At 38.1% G+C, this 19,224-nt stretch overlaps 1 protein-coding gene across 6 annotated transcripts; it reads right to left on the reverse strand.

The window, feature by feature from the left end:
* Positions 1–1,017: 1,017 nt before the first annotated feature.
* Positions 1,018–18,204, reverse strand: HNRNPD (heterogeneous nuclear ribonucleoprotein D). 6 transcript variants are annotated; one of them, XM_059887532.1, is made up of 10 exons: positions 17,661–18,204; positions 15,740–15,796; positions 6,719–6,887; positions 5,949–6,110; positions 4,508–4,639; positions 3,978–4,077; positions 3,718–3,864; positions 2,523–2,617; positions 2,139–2,209; positions 1,018–1,342 (listed from the first exon to the last, which is right to left on the reverse strand). In XM_059887532.1, the coding sequence occupies exons 1-8, from the start codon at positions 17,891–17,893 to the stop codon at positions 2,550–2,552; spliced, it is 1,068 nt and encodes a 355-aa protein (XP_059743515.1). In that variant the 5' UTR covers positions 17,894–18,204; the 3' UTR covers positions 1,018–1,342; positions 2,139–2,209; positions 2,523–2,549.
* Between the last annotated feature and the right edge of the window lie 1,020 nt (positions 18,205–19,224).

Genomic DNA, 19,224 nt, shown 5'->3' on the forward strand with positions numbered 1-19,224 from the left:
CACTTTAAAATGCCTGCCTAGTTGGAGGTCAATTCTTAACACCAGAGGATTCAACACCATAACAAGAGAAGGGGGCAAGACTATAAAAATCACTTCACTCTTCTACAAAATTATCAGATTTCTCACCTATAATGTACTTTTTTCTATCTGTTCTTAGCAGCCTGGCTTGACTCAGCTGACTAGTCAGGATAAGCTACCACCATTCACTTGAGTAATAACTGCAAAGATTTTCCAAGTTGATATGTATCAATTCCCTGAATGCTATTAACATATACCAAAAGCCTTCCAACTGAAAGTTTACCTATTTCTACATTTTACAAATGACAGAAAAAAAGAAACCTTCCAACTTAATCCTAAAGCCATCAACTAAACTCCCAGTTACTTTCTTAGAATGACTCAGAACTGCTAGGTGTCTTAAAATCCCAGTCTGGGATGTTTTAAAGCCCTGAACACCCCGTTCCCCCGCCAAAAAAACTAAGACTTTAAGAAATGGCAATAAAAATCATCCAAACAAATGAGCGCACACATCAACACAGTACACATTTCTTTAATCCTCCCTCAACACTTGGATATCTACTGAATACAAACCCACAACCCTAAAAATCTCTAAACTAGCTGCATTTGTATTATGATAACCAGATTTTTTATTTAATGGAAGCACAAAACATTATCTGTGCAAAAGGGTTCTTGCACGTTTATCCAGATTTGTTCTAAAAAGCACAATACATATTAAGCAAAAACTGGGAAAGTATTATAAAGCTTAATGGCTACATATGGAAGTACTTTTAAAACATCCAACAAACAAATTAACTACATTAAGTCATTTCCAATTAGGACAGGGAGGTCACACTGTGCCAAAAACTAGATCTTAACTAAAAACATGTAAAATTTCACTGCAATCTTAACCATGGCCTCAATTTTGACAAGTTTTACTATTTTCCAAACTTCTGCTTAACTTCATGACAGTTTATAATTCCTCATTTTTTTCCCTATTCTGATGATAAAAGAGCCAATACATTTTTATACAAAAGGATTTATTAAAAAACCAGTAAGACACTACTACATCATGACACTGTCACACTGGGCTTTTAACACAAGACTTGCTCTACAATACTGGGGGGAGGGGCATAAAACACAAATTGATTCTGAAGCATAGCAATTAAGAAATAAAACAATGAAAGCAAATTTCTTTTAATGAGAACTCAGAATTAAACTTCAGAGGGACCCAACGTCATACTTCCATTCGGGGACTTGATACAAAAAATTTAGTTTGAACTGATATTAGCAGGTGGCAGAGCCACCTTCAAATGAATCTTCAATTTGGAAAATACTGCTTCACCACCTGGAGACAAAGAAGAAGAAAAAGAAAACAGCAATCACTCCAGGCAGCTACAACACTTACCAAAATTTACATAAAACTGAGATATCCCTATGTCCCACTATATGTAAATATTGTATAACATTAAATGTGTGATATGTTTTATAAATTAAAGCTGAACAGTAGAGTCCATGAGCTGTAAATCCACATGTGCACCACTGGTTTAAGATGTGATATGCTTTCAAAGGGTTCTTTAAAATTACAAAAAGCTTTTCAAAAAGCATCTACCCAAGAACTCATAAAAAAGGTCAGTCAATTTGGTAAAAGGCATTTTGACCCAAGAGCATCTAATATTTAAACTTATTTTTATTGGATCAGCATATCTCTTGCCCATCGGAAATTATAGAAAAGTTATATACAACTAAAAGAAAAAGTTATCTATTATAATTATAGATATATAGGAAGTTGTCACAACAGGAATTCAGCTCAAGAACTTCTTGCAATTACTGCTACAACGTCTATAAATGGGAAAAGCAAGCATTAAAATAGATTAATAAAATATAAAATTAAGACTGGAAAATCCAGAGACAAGCTGTATCCTTAGAAGAATAAATAGTTAAAATTATTCAGTAAGCTGACGTATTTAACCATTACTGGGCCTGTAAAAAATGCATTAAAATTACATTACAAATAGTTTTTAAAAGCAAAGAAATAAGTGAAGGCAAAGCTTGAAGTATCCATTTTATTTTATAATGCTGATACAGGATGTTGGAAGAGACCATACCACACGGCAGCATTCGAGAGCGTGAGCATCTCGTACCCTGTCCGCATTGAGCGGGCCTGTGAGAATCGTGAAGTCAGCGCGACACAGGGCCTGCAAGGAAGTTCCCGCTGGCGGGTACAAACAAGGTATAATGTCAGAGTTAGTAGGCAATAGTTTTTTGCTGCAATTCCTTAATTTGTACCCATTAGCAGTACTTTACCTGTTAACTTTACTGACTTGTTAATAATAGGACAAAAAAGGCAAAAAGCTTAAAAGCACCTGTGTTACATATCTTGAAAAGTCACTATGTTAAAATATGATAAGCTGTGTGCTGTCACAGCTGGGTGCTGTGAAACTTTAAAATAGTAAACATTATATTAAGTACAATATAGAACATATAAACTACTTTAAGATGATAATAGGACTATTTTGAGAACGTACCTGTTGGGGAAGTTGCAAATGAATAATTTAGTATGGTTTGTAGCTATTTTGATGGCCGCCTCGCCTGGATACTTTCCCATAGCCACTCTGCTGGTCTAAAGTAAAAACAGGGTTAGAACATCTGCAGTGGTTACACAGTACTAGTAAGAACAGTGTCTAATTTTGAATATAGCAAAAAATTAGGAGTTATCCTCCCAGCATAAAAAATCACCATCTCCAATCATTTAACAAGTATATGTTGAATGCCTACAATGAGAAGCATTCAGGATGAGTTGATTACTTGATTCTTATATAAAATGGAACACAATCCCTTGACCCTTACAGTTTAAAGGTTTAGAGTTTCATAGCAGACTCTTTTACAACCACCAGGTAAAACCGTCTTACAATTTAGAACAGGAGATTCTGTCAACCACAATCAACGTTTCTTATCTCTGCCCTTCTAAGCAAAGGGCTCCAAGCTCACCCAGCCATCTTTGCTGACCTTCTTCTGACTTTAGTTAGCCTATTATTGTGCAGCAGGCCTAGTCACCTAAGAAAGGATATGATTCCAAGAACTGGTCTAACCAAGGAAGAAAAAGAATCACCACTTAAAACAATGCAATCAATGCAACCAGTCTCCTCCAAACAAATCTAAAATTGTTTCCAGTAGAGCCCCTTCCCTGAAAGGCAGAAGTCACCACGAATTAGGAGAGCAACATATCAAGTTGCACAATAAAGTCAGGGCTTCACATGTCTCAATTTCAAGGGTTCTTTTTTGCCCCATCAAGTTCAACAACTGTTTTAACAATTTACACCTGATTATCTTATGGTGAGGATACGATTTGTTGTAACTGGCAACATCCTTCGCTTTTATAGGATTTAAGACACATCATGCCAAGATTATTGGTTGGTCCAAGAACTGACATTTAGAATACCTTGAACTTACAAGACCTGACCTAACCTTAAAGTTTCTAAAAGCAAGAAAAACCGAAGCCCAGCAAACATATACAGAAACACACATACACCTTACCCTTAGAGCGTGCATGTGCTACAAAAGCTGGGAGAAACAGCAAAAAATGGCTGCAGTTTCAAGTTTCCAGGAATTTGAAACCTGAAGAAGTTTGCACTTGGCAAAGCTACACTAACCTTTCTACCTATCCAAATTTGTACAAAATAAATGTCAAATAGCAGTTAATATAAAAAGTATAGTACTTACTGCTATAATCACCATATCCATAGTAGTTGTTGTAACCAGTGTAGTCATATCCTCCATAACCACCGTAACCTTGGCTGTTATATCCATAGTTGCCATAGCCTTGATTCCAATAGTTACTATATCCCTGGTTCCAGTTTTGACTGGGGCCTGCAGCACATTAATAGGTTCACTAAAGTCAGAAGATCAGCAAAGATCTTTACTTCAGGATAATTAAAAAGTAGAAAAGCTTAAGATAAGAGTAAACTTAGGCTCAAGCTTACCACCACCTCTTCCACGAGCTCTTCCTGCAAATCCTCCTCTCGATCCCCACTGCTGCTGTTGCTGATACTGTTCCTTCGACATAGCTACTTTGATTTCACACTAAAGAGAGAAAAAAGTATGTGATTATACTGACTCAAGGAAAAAAAAATAATCAGAATAGCCAATACTGTCTAAAACATACAGTGGGCTGATTTGATACTTTCCTCAAATCAATTCTTCAAGTAAACCAATCATCAGTACTTGGAGAAATAACACTTCTGACAAATCCAAGAAGTATCTGCTTGAGTATGCTACTATATTCTATTTGTTGGGTCCTCAGAAAATATCTCCTGCTAAAGTCTAGACAAAAATTCACTTAAAAACAAAAAAAATATTCCCCAACTAAAAGCAAAAAGTCAAAGAATGACTGATAAATAAGGAGCCAATAAGACATCTTTAAAGCAGAAGCACACAAACTGAGCCTTTTATAGAAAGTTTACATGATTAACTCTCAACACCACCCAGTATTATCTACAATTGCTTAACTTACTTTACTAAGACCAACATTGTGATATTTCTTTTCCATTATCTTCTTCACTGGTTCCTCTTCCTTAAAGGTAATAAAGCAGAATCCACGCCTCTTATTGGTCTTGTTGTCCATGGGGAGCTCTATGGATTCAACCTGATTATTAAAAAAAAAAAAAAAAGTTATAATACCTTAGTTTGCAAGTTTAGTAGGGAAAATGCACAGAGAAAACAAGCATTTGGCCCTCAAGCTCTATTCTGCTGTCTCTCCGTTTACTTTACTCTTTTAAAAGAAGTTTTCACATTAGAATATGCACTCCACCTAAAGTCTTTAAAGCTTTTTATAAAAATACAGCTTCCCAGGGCACTGACATATATTACTTAATTCAAGGGTCACAAACTCAAATGCCCACTAAGCACAAGCAAAAGGAAACAATATATTTTTGGGCCGTGCCATTCAGCATGTGGGATATTAGTCCCCTGACCAAGGATCAAACTCACGCCCTCTGCATGGCAAGAGTGAAGTCTTAACCACTGAACACCAGGAACATCCCAAAACAGTCTATTTTAAGAGAAACAGAATTAAAGTGACTGTGTTTGGGAGAATATGGGGGAATGGTGAGAACTGCTAAAAACTATAAAGAATATTCGAGCAAAGGTAGAAGCTGCTACACTTAAATCTTAGATGGCTGTAACCATGTAAGAAGGCAATCCCAATGTTGCTTGATCTTACAAATATCGAAGAAAAGGTAAATGCCCAGATTTTTGCGGGAAATATTTCAGCTCTTAAATACTAACAACAAAACAAGCAATATGTCTGTCTGAATCATACCAAGGATGTCTGCCGGCTGTATCTAGGTCTAAAGACTCAAATTTCTCAGCTTTAAATCATTAATTCACAAACAGAATCTAAATCTGTAATTAGCTTCATAAAATCTGCACATATACATGTACTTAACTGAGAAGGCACTCCACCATATTTTTAGTTTATTTCTTTTCTATTCTCAACTGAAGCATTGCCTTGTATATCTCAGGTAATCCAATCTTGATTTCTTCCTCATTTAGTTTTATTCCTTCTACTAATCCAGTAAATTTCAAAATAGGAACATCTCCTTTAAAGTTTGTGTACATTGTGCCCAGGGACACTGCGCACAACAGCTCCTCAATAAACCAGAACAGGCAATCTTCTAACCTCCAAAGACACTACTCTGAAAATACTACTAATAAAGTATCTACACCATCCTTATTTCCAAACAAATCACATTATCTGTCCAAACTTCAAAACAATTTTGAGAAATCTATAATGTGACAACTGTATTTATTTCCAAACAAATCACATTATCTGTCCAAACTTCAAAACAATTTTGAGAAATCTATAATGTGACAACTGTATTTATACTAAATTTGACAAAAACAAACAAACAAAAAAAAACAAAAAAAACACGGGTCAAAATATTAACACATACCTCACCAAAACCACCAAAGTACTCCCTTATTTTCTCTTCAGGTGTATCTGGAGAAAGGCCACCAACAAAAATTTTTTTAACAGGCTCTTTTGTTTTCATGGCTTTGGCCCTCTTAGGATCAATCACCTTCCCATTCAATTTATGTTCTTTCTGATCCATGACCTAAGGAAATTGAAGTTTTTCATTTGAAAGATGTGTATCTTAACTAAAGTTCAGAGATCATTAACTTACTTAAGAATAACTATAGTTGAATAAATATAGCTAATGCCAGACATACGTTGACCAGCTCACAGTTAAACCGTCCAAATGTAGTGATGTGCCATCTGCTAATATATACTAGTGTTTAAGCCTCAAGGTCAGTTAAGAATGAGAAGGGTTAATCAATAATCCGAAAATCATCATGCCTTTATCTATCAGCTCTATAAGCATGACTGCTACTTCCCTGTAGCCTAAAGACTGAAATGTAAAATGATTCAGTCAAGTTTCCTGCCTACAGATTTCAACATCTCTACTTCTGTAAACATGTCACAGCACATCTTTCCAATCAAGCATCTTTAAAGGCTTTTAAATTTAATCTTAATATAGTAGAGCCTGGCACATGAAGTATTCAGTAAACAATTCTTTAATCTGATTCTTAAAATGTATTGGCAAAAGCCATTATCTTTTCCTTCATATAAGCAAAGAGGGAAATCACAAACCATGGGCATATTAATTTTATCAAACTATTCACATATTTTATTATTAACTGATGAGAACACATAGCACACTACCTTATCTACACTCTCCGACTCTTTAAATAGCACAAAGCCAAAACCCCTCGATCGCCCTGTGATAGGATCTAACTTCAGAGTGCAGTCTACGACTTCACCAAATTTGGAGAAGTAGTCCTTCAGATCTTTCTTTGTAGTGTCCCAGCTAAGGCCTCCTATAAACATTTTCCTGTAAAGACAAAAAGCAATATTAAAATGCTAAAAAGTTTTTTATTTTGCCTTAAGTATCCACATCAATAATATACTTTCCCCAAACTGCACCAATTTACTGGGCAGTATATTGAAATGTCACTCTTCCTACATAACCACATATCAAGAACACTCTATTACAGTTTTGGAGAGTTTTATCACTACTGCGCCTGCATAATCAATTACAAGATAGTGAGCAAGCAGCAGATTAAGTCTTTTGACTTATGAAAAAGATAAGTGCATCCCCAAGGTAAAAAGAGTGTATACCGTCTTTCTTAAATTACAATACTGCTAATAGCGAAATACAGAATTTCACCTTGAAATTTCTCTTCCAAATCTTTATTAAACTTATAAAAAGGTTATGCAGTTCCCACTAATCACAGCAGCTACCATGTGCTTACACTGAAGTTTCTTTTCTAACAGTTCTCTCATTAATAAAACTCTTAGCACAAAAAAATGAGAAAGTCTCACAATTAAGTTGTAAACCAAGTTTTTGGATGTGCTAAGAATCCTTAATAAAGACAAAAGTAATCACATAAGCAATTTAATGAATAAAAAGAATTATCCAGTGAAGCAAAACCCACTAATTAACCTAGATGATTTATTTCCAGTAGAACCTCAGTTAACCAGCAATAAGATATTTAAATCTTTAAAATGCTACAAGTGACAAGTGGTAAGTGGAAACCACCAAGACACTTTAAATCCAAACTACAGCCCCCCTCAAAAGAAAATTTAACATGAAATCCTATTTTTATTACAGCAAAAGGTCATAAAGCTCAGATCTGGCGGCTCTGTGAGCCCTATGACTTCTGCCCTCTTTACCCAGTCCCACAAAAGAGCTAACATTACCTCCTATCCTTTGGAGAGACTGAAGATTGTTACTTTAAGGGTAAACTGTCAGAATTTGTTATGTGAGGACTAAAAATCAATTTCAACATTGGAGTAAAACCATGTTTGGTCAACGACTTCTATCTGTAACTACAGATAGGGTCAGAGGTAAGGGCAGGGGGGGAATGTGGTGCTAACTTTCAGCTCTGGAAAGAAATTAAAGCAAGAACATCTCCATCTTGTGGGCCTCTTAGAATTCTGCCACTGAAACCAACTCTTTCAACAAAAGGACAAAGTCTTATCTCTAGAATAAGATCCTGCTTCAGCTTAACCTAAAAATGCCAGATTAACTGAGGTGTTACTGATCTTACTGTTTTATCAGTCTTGTTCTTACTTCCAATGATAAATTTAACACAAAAAAAGTCATTTTTAGGCATACAGTGTGCTTCCCATTTAAGTTAGGTTTTCAACTTGTACCTGTATTCTAGAACTGGACTATTTATATGCTTAACATTCAGAATTCTAATAAAATTTCCACACTCTAACTTTTATTAACCCTTTTTGTATTCTATAATCAAAGGAGTATAACAAAACATTCATGATGTACAGGTATTTTTTAATGTTTATGGCTAATTCCATGGGGAAAAAGTTGAGGTATTTTCAATGACATTTTCTTTCATATCCAGTGAAATAATATACAGTCCAAGTTACTTAAATTGCTTTAAGCACTTTTATTTTTAACCTACAGATCCAGAGTATGTACCTTCATAGACGAAAGTACATTATCAACATTTACTCTTTCAAGGTGAAGAGGACACTACTATCTTTTTCATGAGAAAGAAACTGACTATAAGGCAATGACCTCTTACTCTGATATTCACGGGATGTTCTTGATAGAAACAATTTCAACTATGTTAAAATCCAACTATTAAATTACTACTATTGTGATTATTACAGAAACTTTCCACCAATAATTTAACAGTTTGAAGTTATTTCAACCTGAAGAGAATAATTAAAGAAGCCTTTTTTAAAAAACTGAAATTGAAAGGCAAGAAAATCCTGTGGCTGTCTGGCCTATTCCTCAGATACTGAGACAAAACTAGTTTTGATTTTATTTACCCAAGGCAATGTTTTTATTGAGTTGTGTCCTCAATTTAAAATTAATAAAAAATAGTTACAAAGAAATAAAATATAACACCAAGAATGAGGCACATTCTATTATTCACAAACCCCAAACTTTGTCAACATTAGAAATCAGTTTTCTTAAATACTACATAAGCATACTAATTCATCAATTGGTCCATTAAGTGTTCTTTAGAGAAACTCTGCACATTTAATAAGAGTCCTGAAGATCAAAAAATACTTAAATGTGCCTACCTTAAGAGTTAAAAGGTCACTGAAGAGGCTATCCTTCTTAAACTAATAGTCAAATCCTATTTATCCAGAACAGCAAATGTCCTAGACAACTGTAACTTATAGATATTCCAGAGAATAATTAGTTTGTCAAAAAATTAGAGCAAAATATGTAGTAATAAAACTTTAGCCATCCAGCACCTTTAAAGAACAAGCCAGATAGTCCACCTTCCTTCAAGTATTTCCTGTTTCCCTAGTCTCTCAATTGTTTAATGTTCAATTTACTTGGAATGCACCTAGATGGAATGGCAACCCATTCCAGTACTCTTGCCTGGAGAATCCCATGGACAGAGGAGTCTGGCGGGCTACAGTCCGTGGGGTCCCAAAGAGTCGGACACGACTGAGCAATTAACGCACTACTTGATTTTTTTTCTTTTTCCCCTACAGTATACTGCACATACTCTTCTGCTGTAATCATGATTTAACACTCTGTCAGTCACCACTGACACCTTATGCTACTTGTAGCATGCCTACACTCTTCTGAACTTTTTATTAATGCATTAAATACACCTTATTCCTTGGCTCTAGCTTTCTTAGTTCTAGTTTTCATTTTTGCCAGATTAATCAGCAGCCGCTATTCTAAAATGCTCCCTGCTCCATTTTGGGGGAAGTTAGTTGGCACGTGATTTTTTTCTAATTTTTGGTAAAGTAACAGTAAACAGCCTCTGACCAGGAGTTTAACTGGCTCTTTTTGAGATTAATTCATTACCATTTTGGCAGCCCCAAAGCACTCTTCTGCTGCTCTAATAAGGCAGGCTGCTGCACAAAACTGATAACCAGACAGGTGGATATACTACAATGAACATACTGTACCAAATCCACCCCATCTTTACCAAATGTAACATATTAAATCCATCCCATCTTTATTCAGTAGACATACCAAAATATAACAGATAAAAGTAAGCCTGTTATCTTAATTCTGGATAAATGGGAACTTATTTTAGCGTCTTTATAACATGAGCATTCCCACATCCTGACTCAAATTATGAAATGGTTTAAGACATCAATTTAAACTACCTGTATTTTATATTACTATATCTTACTTAAAGCACAATATCTTATCTGTCCAGATTACCTTCGCTGCCTTGAATGCAAAGACTGACTTTCAAGTTACTTACACCCCTGCAATGATACACAAACATTTTACAATGAAGGAGAGCTGGACTTTCATAAAAATCCTGAACAGTCAAGTTAAAACTACAGCACAGGACTTGTTCAAGTAGCAAAATTGGGTCCCTAATACTACAAGTTTAAAATCTGATCCTTACCTGTAAGTGAATCAATAATCCCAACTGAAGTGTAGAACTTCATCTACAGTATCAACGAAGTTTAATTTTTTAATTCTATCTATAAAATTATTTAGCACCCCAGAAGCAATACAGTACACAACTTAAAATACCTACTGAAGAATTAAAATATCCTTGCCTTATAAATACTGACATTATACCATACTATAGTATTAAATGACAAGCATTGCAGATAAGTCTCCAAATGAGACTTGAGGGTGCTTTGTGGGACATTCTCTTCTAGAGGTTAGAGGCAGTGAGCCAAGCTACTTGGGGTTTAAATCCTTCCTTCAGAACTTACTGAACGCTTACCTCGGCTACCTGCAATAAGGATTTAAATGGCACAGAACATGGTCTGACACACTCTAAGTGCTCAATAAAAACAAATTACTATTTAGAAGGGTAGAACACAAACTAAATATTAAAATATTAAATAATTTTTTCATTTATTCAATGACTTGTTTTTAATCTGCATGAGCTAAAGTTTCCAACATTAAAGGTGTATAGGCCAAGATGAGTTTTATACAAATGGATCCTAAAAGATTATTTTTAATGCTGAAGACTTAGCCTCAAAACTTTATATATCCCATATAAAAAATACAGACAGGAAATTAGGTTGTCTGAGACTCTTTAAATAAAATGTAGTTCCAAATTCACACTAATGATTTGTTTGTACTCTACATAAATGCCAGTAACTTTAGTAAGGAAGAATTTCTAAATATAAAAAGCAATATGTAAGCAACAGTACTGGCTGGTGGAAGCTGTTTCTTCCCATCTAAGAACTTTATTTTCAATACTACTGAGGCCTCTAGGTTTAAACACTCCAAACTCAATAGTATTTTTTATATAAAGATACTTCCCCTAACAAGGCTTTACTGTCAAATACCCTATTCAAAGTAATACATCATTACTTTGAATATCATTCATTACACTTCTTTCCAATTTTGGAAAAGGGCAAAGAAAGTTCTCTTTTAAAACTTCCCAACAACTTGCAATCTTCCATATGTAGTTTCATAACAAATTCTGACAGTTTAAAAACTACAACAGAATGTCAAACTGATAATACATTTCAAGTATGTAACATGACTGGCTAAGTACTGTCACCTTTTAGAGTAATGTCACTCAAGCATAAACACTAATCCTTATTTAAATAAAATTTCTGGTATTTTATCATTATGTCTTTACAATCCTAAAATATTAAACATTATTGCTAGTAAGGACTCTTACCAGTAGATAAAAAAATGAGTATTTATTTTTCCTTATGAAATACAGATTTAGTTTAAAATTAAGTCAGCAGTTACCTAAAACAGGGAGGGGTTCATTTTTTGCAACTAGATATCACATGGTATCATTTTAGAATCTGTATTAAAAAAAAATACCCCTGGAAATGGCTTGACAAACTTTTAGTAAGTCAATAAAAAAAAAATTCTTCTAAGAGCTAATGTATCAGATCTTATTTCTTCATACTTTGAATGAACCTAAATGACTAAAAAGGACAACTGAGTTGAAATCTAATAGCTAATAAACATGAGAATTTTTTAACAAACTTTAAATGTTTAACCCAAAATTTCCCCTTTTCATTTCATTCCCAAGCAAGAATGACATCTTGTATTTTTGCTTTTAAAATAAACTCTCAATCAACTTTGTAGGATAAACACTGTTCTACCTAGAGGTTAAGATTCTGGTTAACTGAGATTACTACACGTTCACAATTCTTTATCAACACTAAACTCATCAAATGATTTTCACCTTTCTCCATGGAACTTCAGAATCTTGCAATGCTTTAAAATCCCATTACTTTTTAATAATGTAAGGGGGAAAATATTTAAGATTCATTCCATGACATTGTCTGTTGATTCTTTTCGAGTATACTGGCTGACAATTTCATCTCTTTCTCATGAGACTTGGGGTAGGGAGACAGAGCTGGGTTTCCCGGCTGTTTGGGCTTTGTGATAGCTTCAAGTCTAGATAAGCAGGAGCTTACAGAACATGACCCAATGCTTAAAACTATCACCTTGATTATTGGCCAAACACTGCCAGTAATATGAGTCTCCCAATCCACCCCCAAAGAGTCTTAAATGTCTAGCTCCAATGTATAATATAATACTCCAGAAACTAAAACATGCTTACCTTTACTCCACAGGAGTAAACCACTGGCAGTATCAACTATTAAGGCACAGGATAAATACACACAAGCTATGAAAGCAGGCTATGTAGTCAATCTTCCTGTGGTGAGCAGTGTTTCCATCAAACAGATCAGCAAACCAAGTAACAAACATGTTATATTACCTGAGACCACACTGTTGGAAGTGAAGTAACAGAAACAGATTCCACGCTTCCAGCATCCAGTTCAGTGCCCTATCTACTAAAACGTTGAAGCAGAACTAAAGTCAAATAAAACTTCAACTAACAAAGGTTGTTTCATCACTCCATTTGTGAACCTGCACACACTCAAGGTGCAATTTTAATTCGAATACGGGAAAAAATTAATTCTATTCCTTTTTAAATGCTTTCAAGCTAAAACTAATCACCCTCAATATTGGCCATGAAATCACACACAATGTTAAATTCAAAACTCTTATTAGGGCACCCTTACAGATGACAGAGTACCCTGGTAATGTTAAAAAAAAAAAAAAAAAAACAGAAAAACTCACAGTAAACATACACTTAATTTATAGAAGGGGCTACAAGTATATTCATCTCAAAAAGCAACACTTAAAAACTGATATTCAATGATATTCTCCAATTCCAAACCCAAAAGGTCAGGTGATTTTAGTATCCTGTATATTAAAGAAAAAACATGAAACGAAGAGAATTGAGTACTCCTTCCTTACATGTTCATCATCTTAAGATCTGGGGGCATCCATTTCTGCAATTTTAGCCCTGGAAGCTGTCAAAGGTTCCAAAGAATGCTAAAATTCAGTCTACTCAGGGTCTCAACTTTATAGTAAATCCAACATACTAAATCAAAGGCCAGTCAATCCGGCGTGAGACTATTTTATCTAAAAGTAACTGTTCTTCTACAAAGCAATGTTCAAGATGCCCCAGAAGCACCAGGATATAGAGTATAATCTCAAATATTTAAAACAAAAACTTGTTAGGTAGACCCATTTCTTAAAAATTAGATGGGTGACAACCTATAGCACATTTAATTTACAATATTCTCAAACAGGAAGAATCATATTTAAATTTATACACTAACAGTTACAGTACTATATCAATCAACCTATTACTAGGAAATTATTGCTGTACTTTGGCTGATAGACAAAAGGGTTATTCTGCTTGTCTAATCCAATGAAGGTTAAGTCAATGCACCTACCCTGTAAAACTGTCTGAAGGTTAACATAGTATTATTACAGCTCCCCATGAATCATTAGAATGTAAAAACTTTGTCTCCAGGTAGCTTGCTATACATGGAATGCATTATTTTAGCAGACACTAAGTGATTTTAGAGTATCTAAAAGGATTGTGGCCCTATGGAGGAGGAGTAAGTCCACACCAAAACGGGAAATCCCAGTGTAGTAGTTTCTAAGTAAAAACTTGGAATGTGAAAGTTGGAAAAATTAAAATGAGGTGAACTCAGGAAGGCATTTTACTATAGAAATACCCTAAATGTCCACAGTAAATTGTGGAAACCCTTTATTCCACTAGAGGTTTAACAAGCATGTCCTCCTCAAAATGCCTGTTTATTCTTGTATTAAAAATAAACACTTCAGTCTACAATTTAAAATACTTTTAAGATGAAATTGTAATCACTTTAGTCTCATTAGAATCGTAAAAACACACACACAAAAAGATATGTTTAAGAAATTAAATTTAGATAATTTTGTCTCTATTAACCACTATTTCACTATTATGAAACTTTTCCCCAGTTTTCCTCAAATTGGGACACAGAGAACAGCACATAGGGTGGCAAGTGCAGACACCAAAAAGATTAGAAATTTTGAGGGATTTTTTTGTTGTTGTTTAAAAAACAGTATGTGTAAAGCACGAGGCTAACTGATGAGACAGTAATTTTTTAAGTCAAATTATTAGACTTTAAAAATGAAAATATTTGTTAAAACCTAATATTGTTAGCTGTAAATATTCAATTGTTCAATTTTCCTGAGAGATCACTCAAAAAACTTGCAAAGTTATAGTATTAGGTAACAGAACACAAAAATTATCGCAAAGTCAAAGAAATAACCAACCTTTATACCTAAGTGTATGGTCCTTTCAAATTACTGAAAATAACTGCTTACGTAAGATGAAATAAGTAATGGAGCAGTCAAGTACAGTTGTAATTTATACTTAGTTTGCCACTATTGCCTAGAAATGAAATTCAACTATCAAAGGGCCAAACAGATTCATTTCCATCAAAAAACTTTTATTCAGTATGTCAAACTTCATCTCCATTATAAAACTGGACAGATTTCAGTGAAAGAAAATAACAGTAATAAGCTCCTGTAAGATTTAAATGTTATCCCAACTGGGTTCTTAGAATGTAGTCTCTACAGCTGTAAGTCAACTACCTGCAATTTACCTGCCCTCTAAACACCAGTGGTAGTAAATACAAACTCTTAGAAAACTCAAATATAACCTAAAGGCTGAAATAGTGACATCTGGAGGAAGGGAGGGATAAAAAGAACAATAATCTACCAGACTTCCAAAAAGTCATGCAATTGTGAATACATGTAAACCAACTGTAATTAACATTCCAGCCAAATCACACTGAACATCTAAAAGTCTGATTTAAGCTGTAGTGGAAAGCCACATCAATATGATCTAACATTAATGTGCAATTCTTTTTAAAGTTGTGTTTACAAATATGTTTGGAGATTTTTTTAAAAACTTCATTTTTGCATACATATACACAATACTACTTTAAAAATGGTTTTGACATCTCCAGAATACTTCAGTATAACATGCAATATATTTTAAACACACAATACTTCGTATCAGATAACCTTCACACATAGCATTAAAGTTAGAATTACAAGGAAATTTTGTCTTAACAAAATCAAATCAACTTTCAATTTACTTTTTCTTGCTCACATAGAAAACATCATTACTAATTATATTAAGCATTAATTGGCCAAACCACAAATACATGCATTACCACAGACCAAAAACCATGTAATGGCATCAATTTTGCCCAAAGATCACACACATGCCTAAAAGGTTTTATATCCCAGGTACAAAATATCCTACTGTACTAAAGTCTAGAATTTCCTGGGAATCAATGGGCAACTAACCAATTCAAAGCCTCCACATGTTATGACTACTGAAACCTTTATAATACAGAAATAAAATGTAAAAGTTTTACCATTCTTCCCGCTGTGCCGTCGCTGCTTCAGAGTGTCGTGGGGAGGAGTTTGAATGGCTAGGGAATTAACAACCGGTACAGCAACCAATCAAAATTCTAGTTTTAGTGTTTGACATGTTAGGGTTAAAAACTTTAATTTATTTACACTCTAGTTCAATAGTAGATTAACTACAAAGGCAGCTGCTTTGTGATTTGAAAATTCAGAACAGAAAGCCTGCCCCAAACAGTAAGTTAAACAATTAATCATTTGGCTGCCTCTGTCCAAAGAACAGAATTCAGAAAAAAACCAAAACGTTAAAGGCTTACATTTCCAAACATTTAACATATCCCTTTCTTAAACTAAGTCGTACATAATTCAAGATAAATGAAGTTTCCCCATCCCACCTCTACTCTCCCAAAGCCAGCAATCAGCAAAACAGCCCCACACAAGTCTGCCTCGGCTGAGAATATTAAATCCTGTATCCAAAGGGCTTATCTCTCCCGCTGCAAAGCTTGTGCTTTTTCCCAATAAAGGACACCGTGTTTTCTAATATTGGGTTAAAGCGACATTTTACTGTTTTTACCTTCTACCAACACCTTTCTCCTTGTTACAGCGGAAAAAAGTTCACAGACACACTCCCCCCCCCCCGCCCCAACTACAAAAATTAATGGAAGCGATAACCCAAGATGAGTGATCAGTAACGGGAATAAGAAAACTCAAGCAAGAACCTCGATTTAGTCCCTCCTGCTAACTCCTGTATTATGCTCCCGGCTCCCAAATGCTGCGTTCTAATAAATACTATGCAGCTTTAAGTAATACACACAACGTATTCCAAATGGAGAAAACAACTTACTACTTAAAAACCTGCAAAAAAAAAAAAAAAAGCCATAGCACAATACAGGATTTGTTCGTTTTATGAAAGAAGGCTGGTGGGCCTCCTTTAACTTAAGCGGGTGAGAGCGGGAAGGAGAAATCAAGAGAGACCAAAAAAAGGATTCCGGGCACAGGGTGGGTTGTAAAAACTGAAAACCGCCCAGAAGAAGTAAGGTAAGCGTACTATCTGTATCCACAGTCGGGGAATCCAATAGCCGAGGGCGCGAAAAAGGTGCGCGGTTAGAATAACTCTGCGGGTGGGGGAAGGGCAGTTCGCAAGCCGGAGGTAGAAGAGCTCCAGTCAAGCGCAGGCCCGCCGACCAGGAACTTCAGGAAAGCCCTGGCAGCAAAACCAACGTACCAACAGGCGATCGGGCAATTTCACCGGGCCCAGTGGGTTCCGTAAAGCGGAAAAGTAGGGACTATGTGAGCAAGCCGTTGGGCGATGGTGAATAGAGGAAAAAGGCGAAGGTCGAGGCGAAACTTACTCAAAATACTAAGAAAAAAACAAAATACATTCGGCCTGAAGCCGAGACGGGAAAAGAGGAAAGCTGGACAGCCTACACATTCCCCGAAGCATGTGTTTTGTAAAAAGCATCGTCTCGGGATGCTGCAGTGAGAAGCACCCAATAACCCTTAGGTGTCCAGGCATACAAGCTTTTCTGATTGCGTTTTTTATACCCAGGACTTTTAAGAAAACTGGGCAGCGAGAAGACACCGGGACTAGAAAAAAGGTTACCCCCTCGACAGGCGGGAAAAAATTCCGGCGGCTAAGTCAGTGGGAGGAGACCCGAGGCGAGGGAGGGAAGGAGGGCGGGCCGGGGAGCAGCATGGTGACGGCTAAAGGTGGAAACGTGTGTGGTGGGGGAGGGGGCGATTAGCAGGCTGGGGGGAGAAGGAAATGAAAGCCCCGGGGAGACCAGCGTAGAAAAGGGGAGGACAGTGCAAAGAGGCTGCACGGGCGCCTGGAGGGCGGGCGGAGAGCGGGAACGAGGCCTAATGGCGGGGGGGTAGGGAGGGGGAGGGGGGATAGTTGGGCCTGACTATCCCGGGCCGCCCCTTACTCACCCTTCATCCTCCTCGTTCTTACTGGCATCGATCTTCGCCCCCTCCGACTCGGCGCTGCTCCCTTCGGTGCCGCCGGCCGCGGTTCCGCCCCCGGTCCCGGCTCCACTTCCCGCCGCCGCCGCTGCCCCCTGCGCCGCCGCCACCATGGCTCCCTCCTGCTCGCCCGCCGAGCCGCCTACCGCCGTTGTTGCCGCCGCCGCCGCCCCGTCCCCGCCGAACTGCTCCTCCGACATGGTGCTACTGCCTCCGCCGCCGCCGAGACTACACCCTCCGCTGCCGCGAACCGAAACTAGCAGCAAAGTAATCCCCGCCGCTGCCGCCGCGCGCCCGCTCTACCGCGCGAAGCACACAACAAGGCAGAGAAGGCGCGCGTGGCTGCAAAGGCTCCCGCGCCTCTCCCTGGCCTGCCCCCCTCGCCTCCCACTCTCGCGCGGCGCGCACTCCCGCTCTCGCCCGCTGCACTAAAAAAGAAAAAGCAGCGGCGGCCGCTCTTGCCTCCTCCTCGCTTTAATGGCGCCGCCGCGGACCACCTAAAATGGCCGACGGAAGAACGGCGCGTCCCGGTCACGTGACGCGCGAGCGCGCCCTTTGCACCTCCCCCGCCCCCTTTACCGCTAGTTCTCTCCTTCCTCCCCCTTCCTCTTCGGTCCCGCCCTCTCGCTCCCTTTTATACCTTCCTCGCACGCGCAGCGCCGCACAGCGTGGGGGCCTTTAAAAGGAACCGGAAATGGCGTTCGATAAGACGGCCGCGCGGGGACCATCGAGAACAAGGAGCGCTGTTTCGAAGGCGCGGCTAGAGGGGCCCCTTCCTCCACCCCCGCTTTTCCGAGGGTTCCTGGTCGGCTCTCCCAGCAGCCCCTCCCGCACAGCCCAGCTGCGGGCGGGAGGCGAGGCGTCGGGCCGGGGTGTGGTAGCACCTCCCGGAAGGCGGTTTTGCCCTGTGCGCTTGCAGATTTGGAGTGGGGGAGGGGAGGCGCGCTGCCGGCGGCTCCCTGGATGTCAGCGGTTCCCTCCAGGAAAGGGAGTCGGCCCAGAGGTCTTGACCCTGTCCCGCGGGCTCCTGGGGACGCCTAGCTCGGGGTGGCCCGAGCGAGGCGCCCCGGCTGGCCGCGCGCGGCCACGGACTGCGGCAGCTCCTCCGGCCGCCGTAGTCGCTGGCGACCGGGTGACATTTTGAGGGGTCCCCGGCTGCCCCTGCTTCCCAACCCGTGACGGGCCGGCTGAGGTTGTTGACGATCAGGGCTGCTTTCCTTTTAAGATGTACTTTCCAAATAAGATAACTTGCTTGCCTGCTTTTCTCCTGAAATTTTTCTCCAGAAGAAGTAGGTAACTTACGTATCTTAAGGAACGGGGTGGTTTTGCTTTGCTGTCGTTGAGGATCCTGAAACCTACCACGATTCTTTGAAAATGCTAGGAGTTGGGAAGTATGTTAAATCAACCAAGGGTTCATTTAATGTTAATGCCTGTGTGCTATAGAGAGTATATAAATGATGTGAGTCATCTTTACAAGGTTTCTCGGTCTGTTGTGGACTAGAGGAGTTTTTTTGTTGTTGTTAAACACCGC

This window comes from Bos taurus, chromosome 6, assembly GCF_002263795.3.
Source record: "Bos taurus isolate L1 Dominette 01449 registration number 42190680 breed Hereford chromosome 6, ARS-UCD2.0, whole genome shotgun sequence".
Classification (NCBI taxonomy): domain Eukaryota; kingdom Metazoa; phylum Chordata; class Mammalia; order Artiodactyla; family Bovidae; genus Bos; species Bos taurus.

Coding starts and splice junctions, on each gene's coding strand:
- HNRNPD (XM_059887532.1), bottom strand. CDS start 17,893: ATGTCGGAGGAGCAGTTCGGCGGGGACGGGGCGGCGGCGGCGGCAACA. Junction 6,888..15,739: donor ACGGCACAGCGGGAAGAATG/GTAAAACTTTTA, acceptor TTGTCTTTACAG/GAAAATGTTTATAGGAGGCC. Junction 6,111..6,718: donor AGTCGGAGAGTGTAGATAAG/GTAGTGTGCTAT, acceptor CAATTTCCTTAG/GTCATGGATCAGAAAGAACA.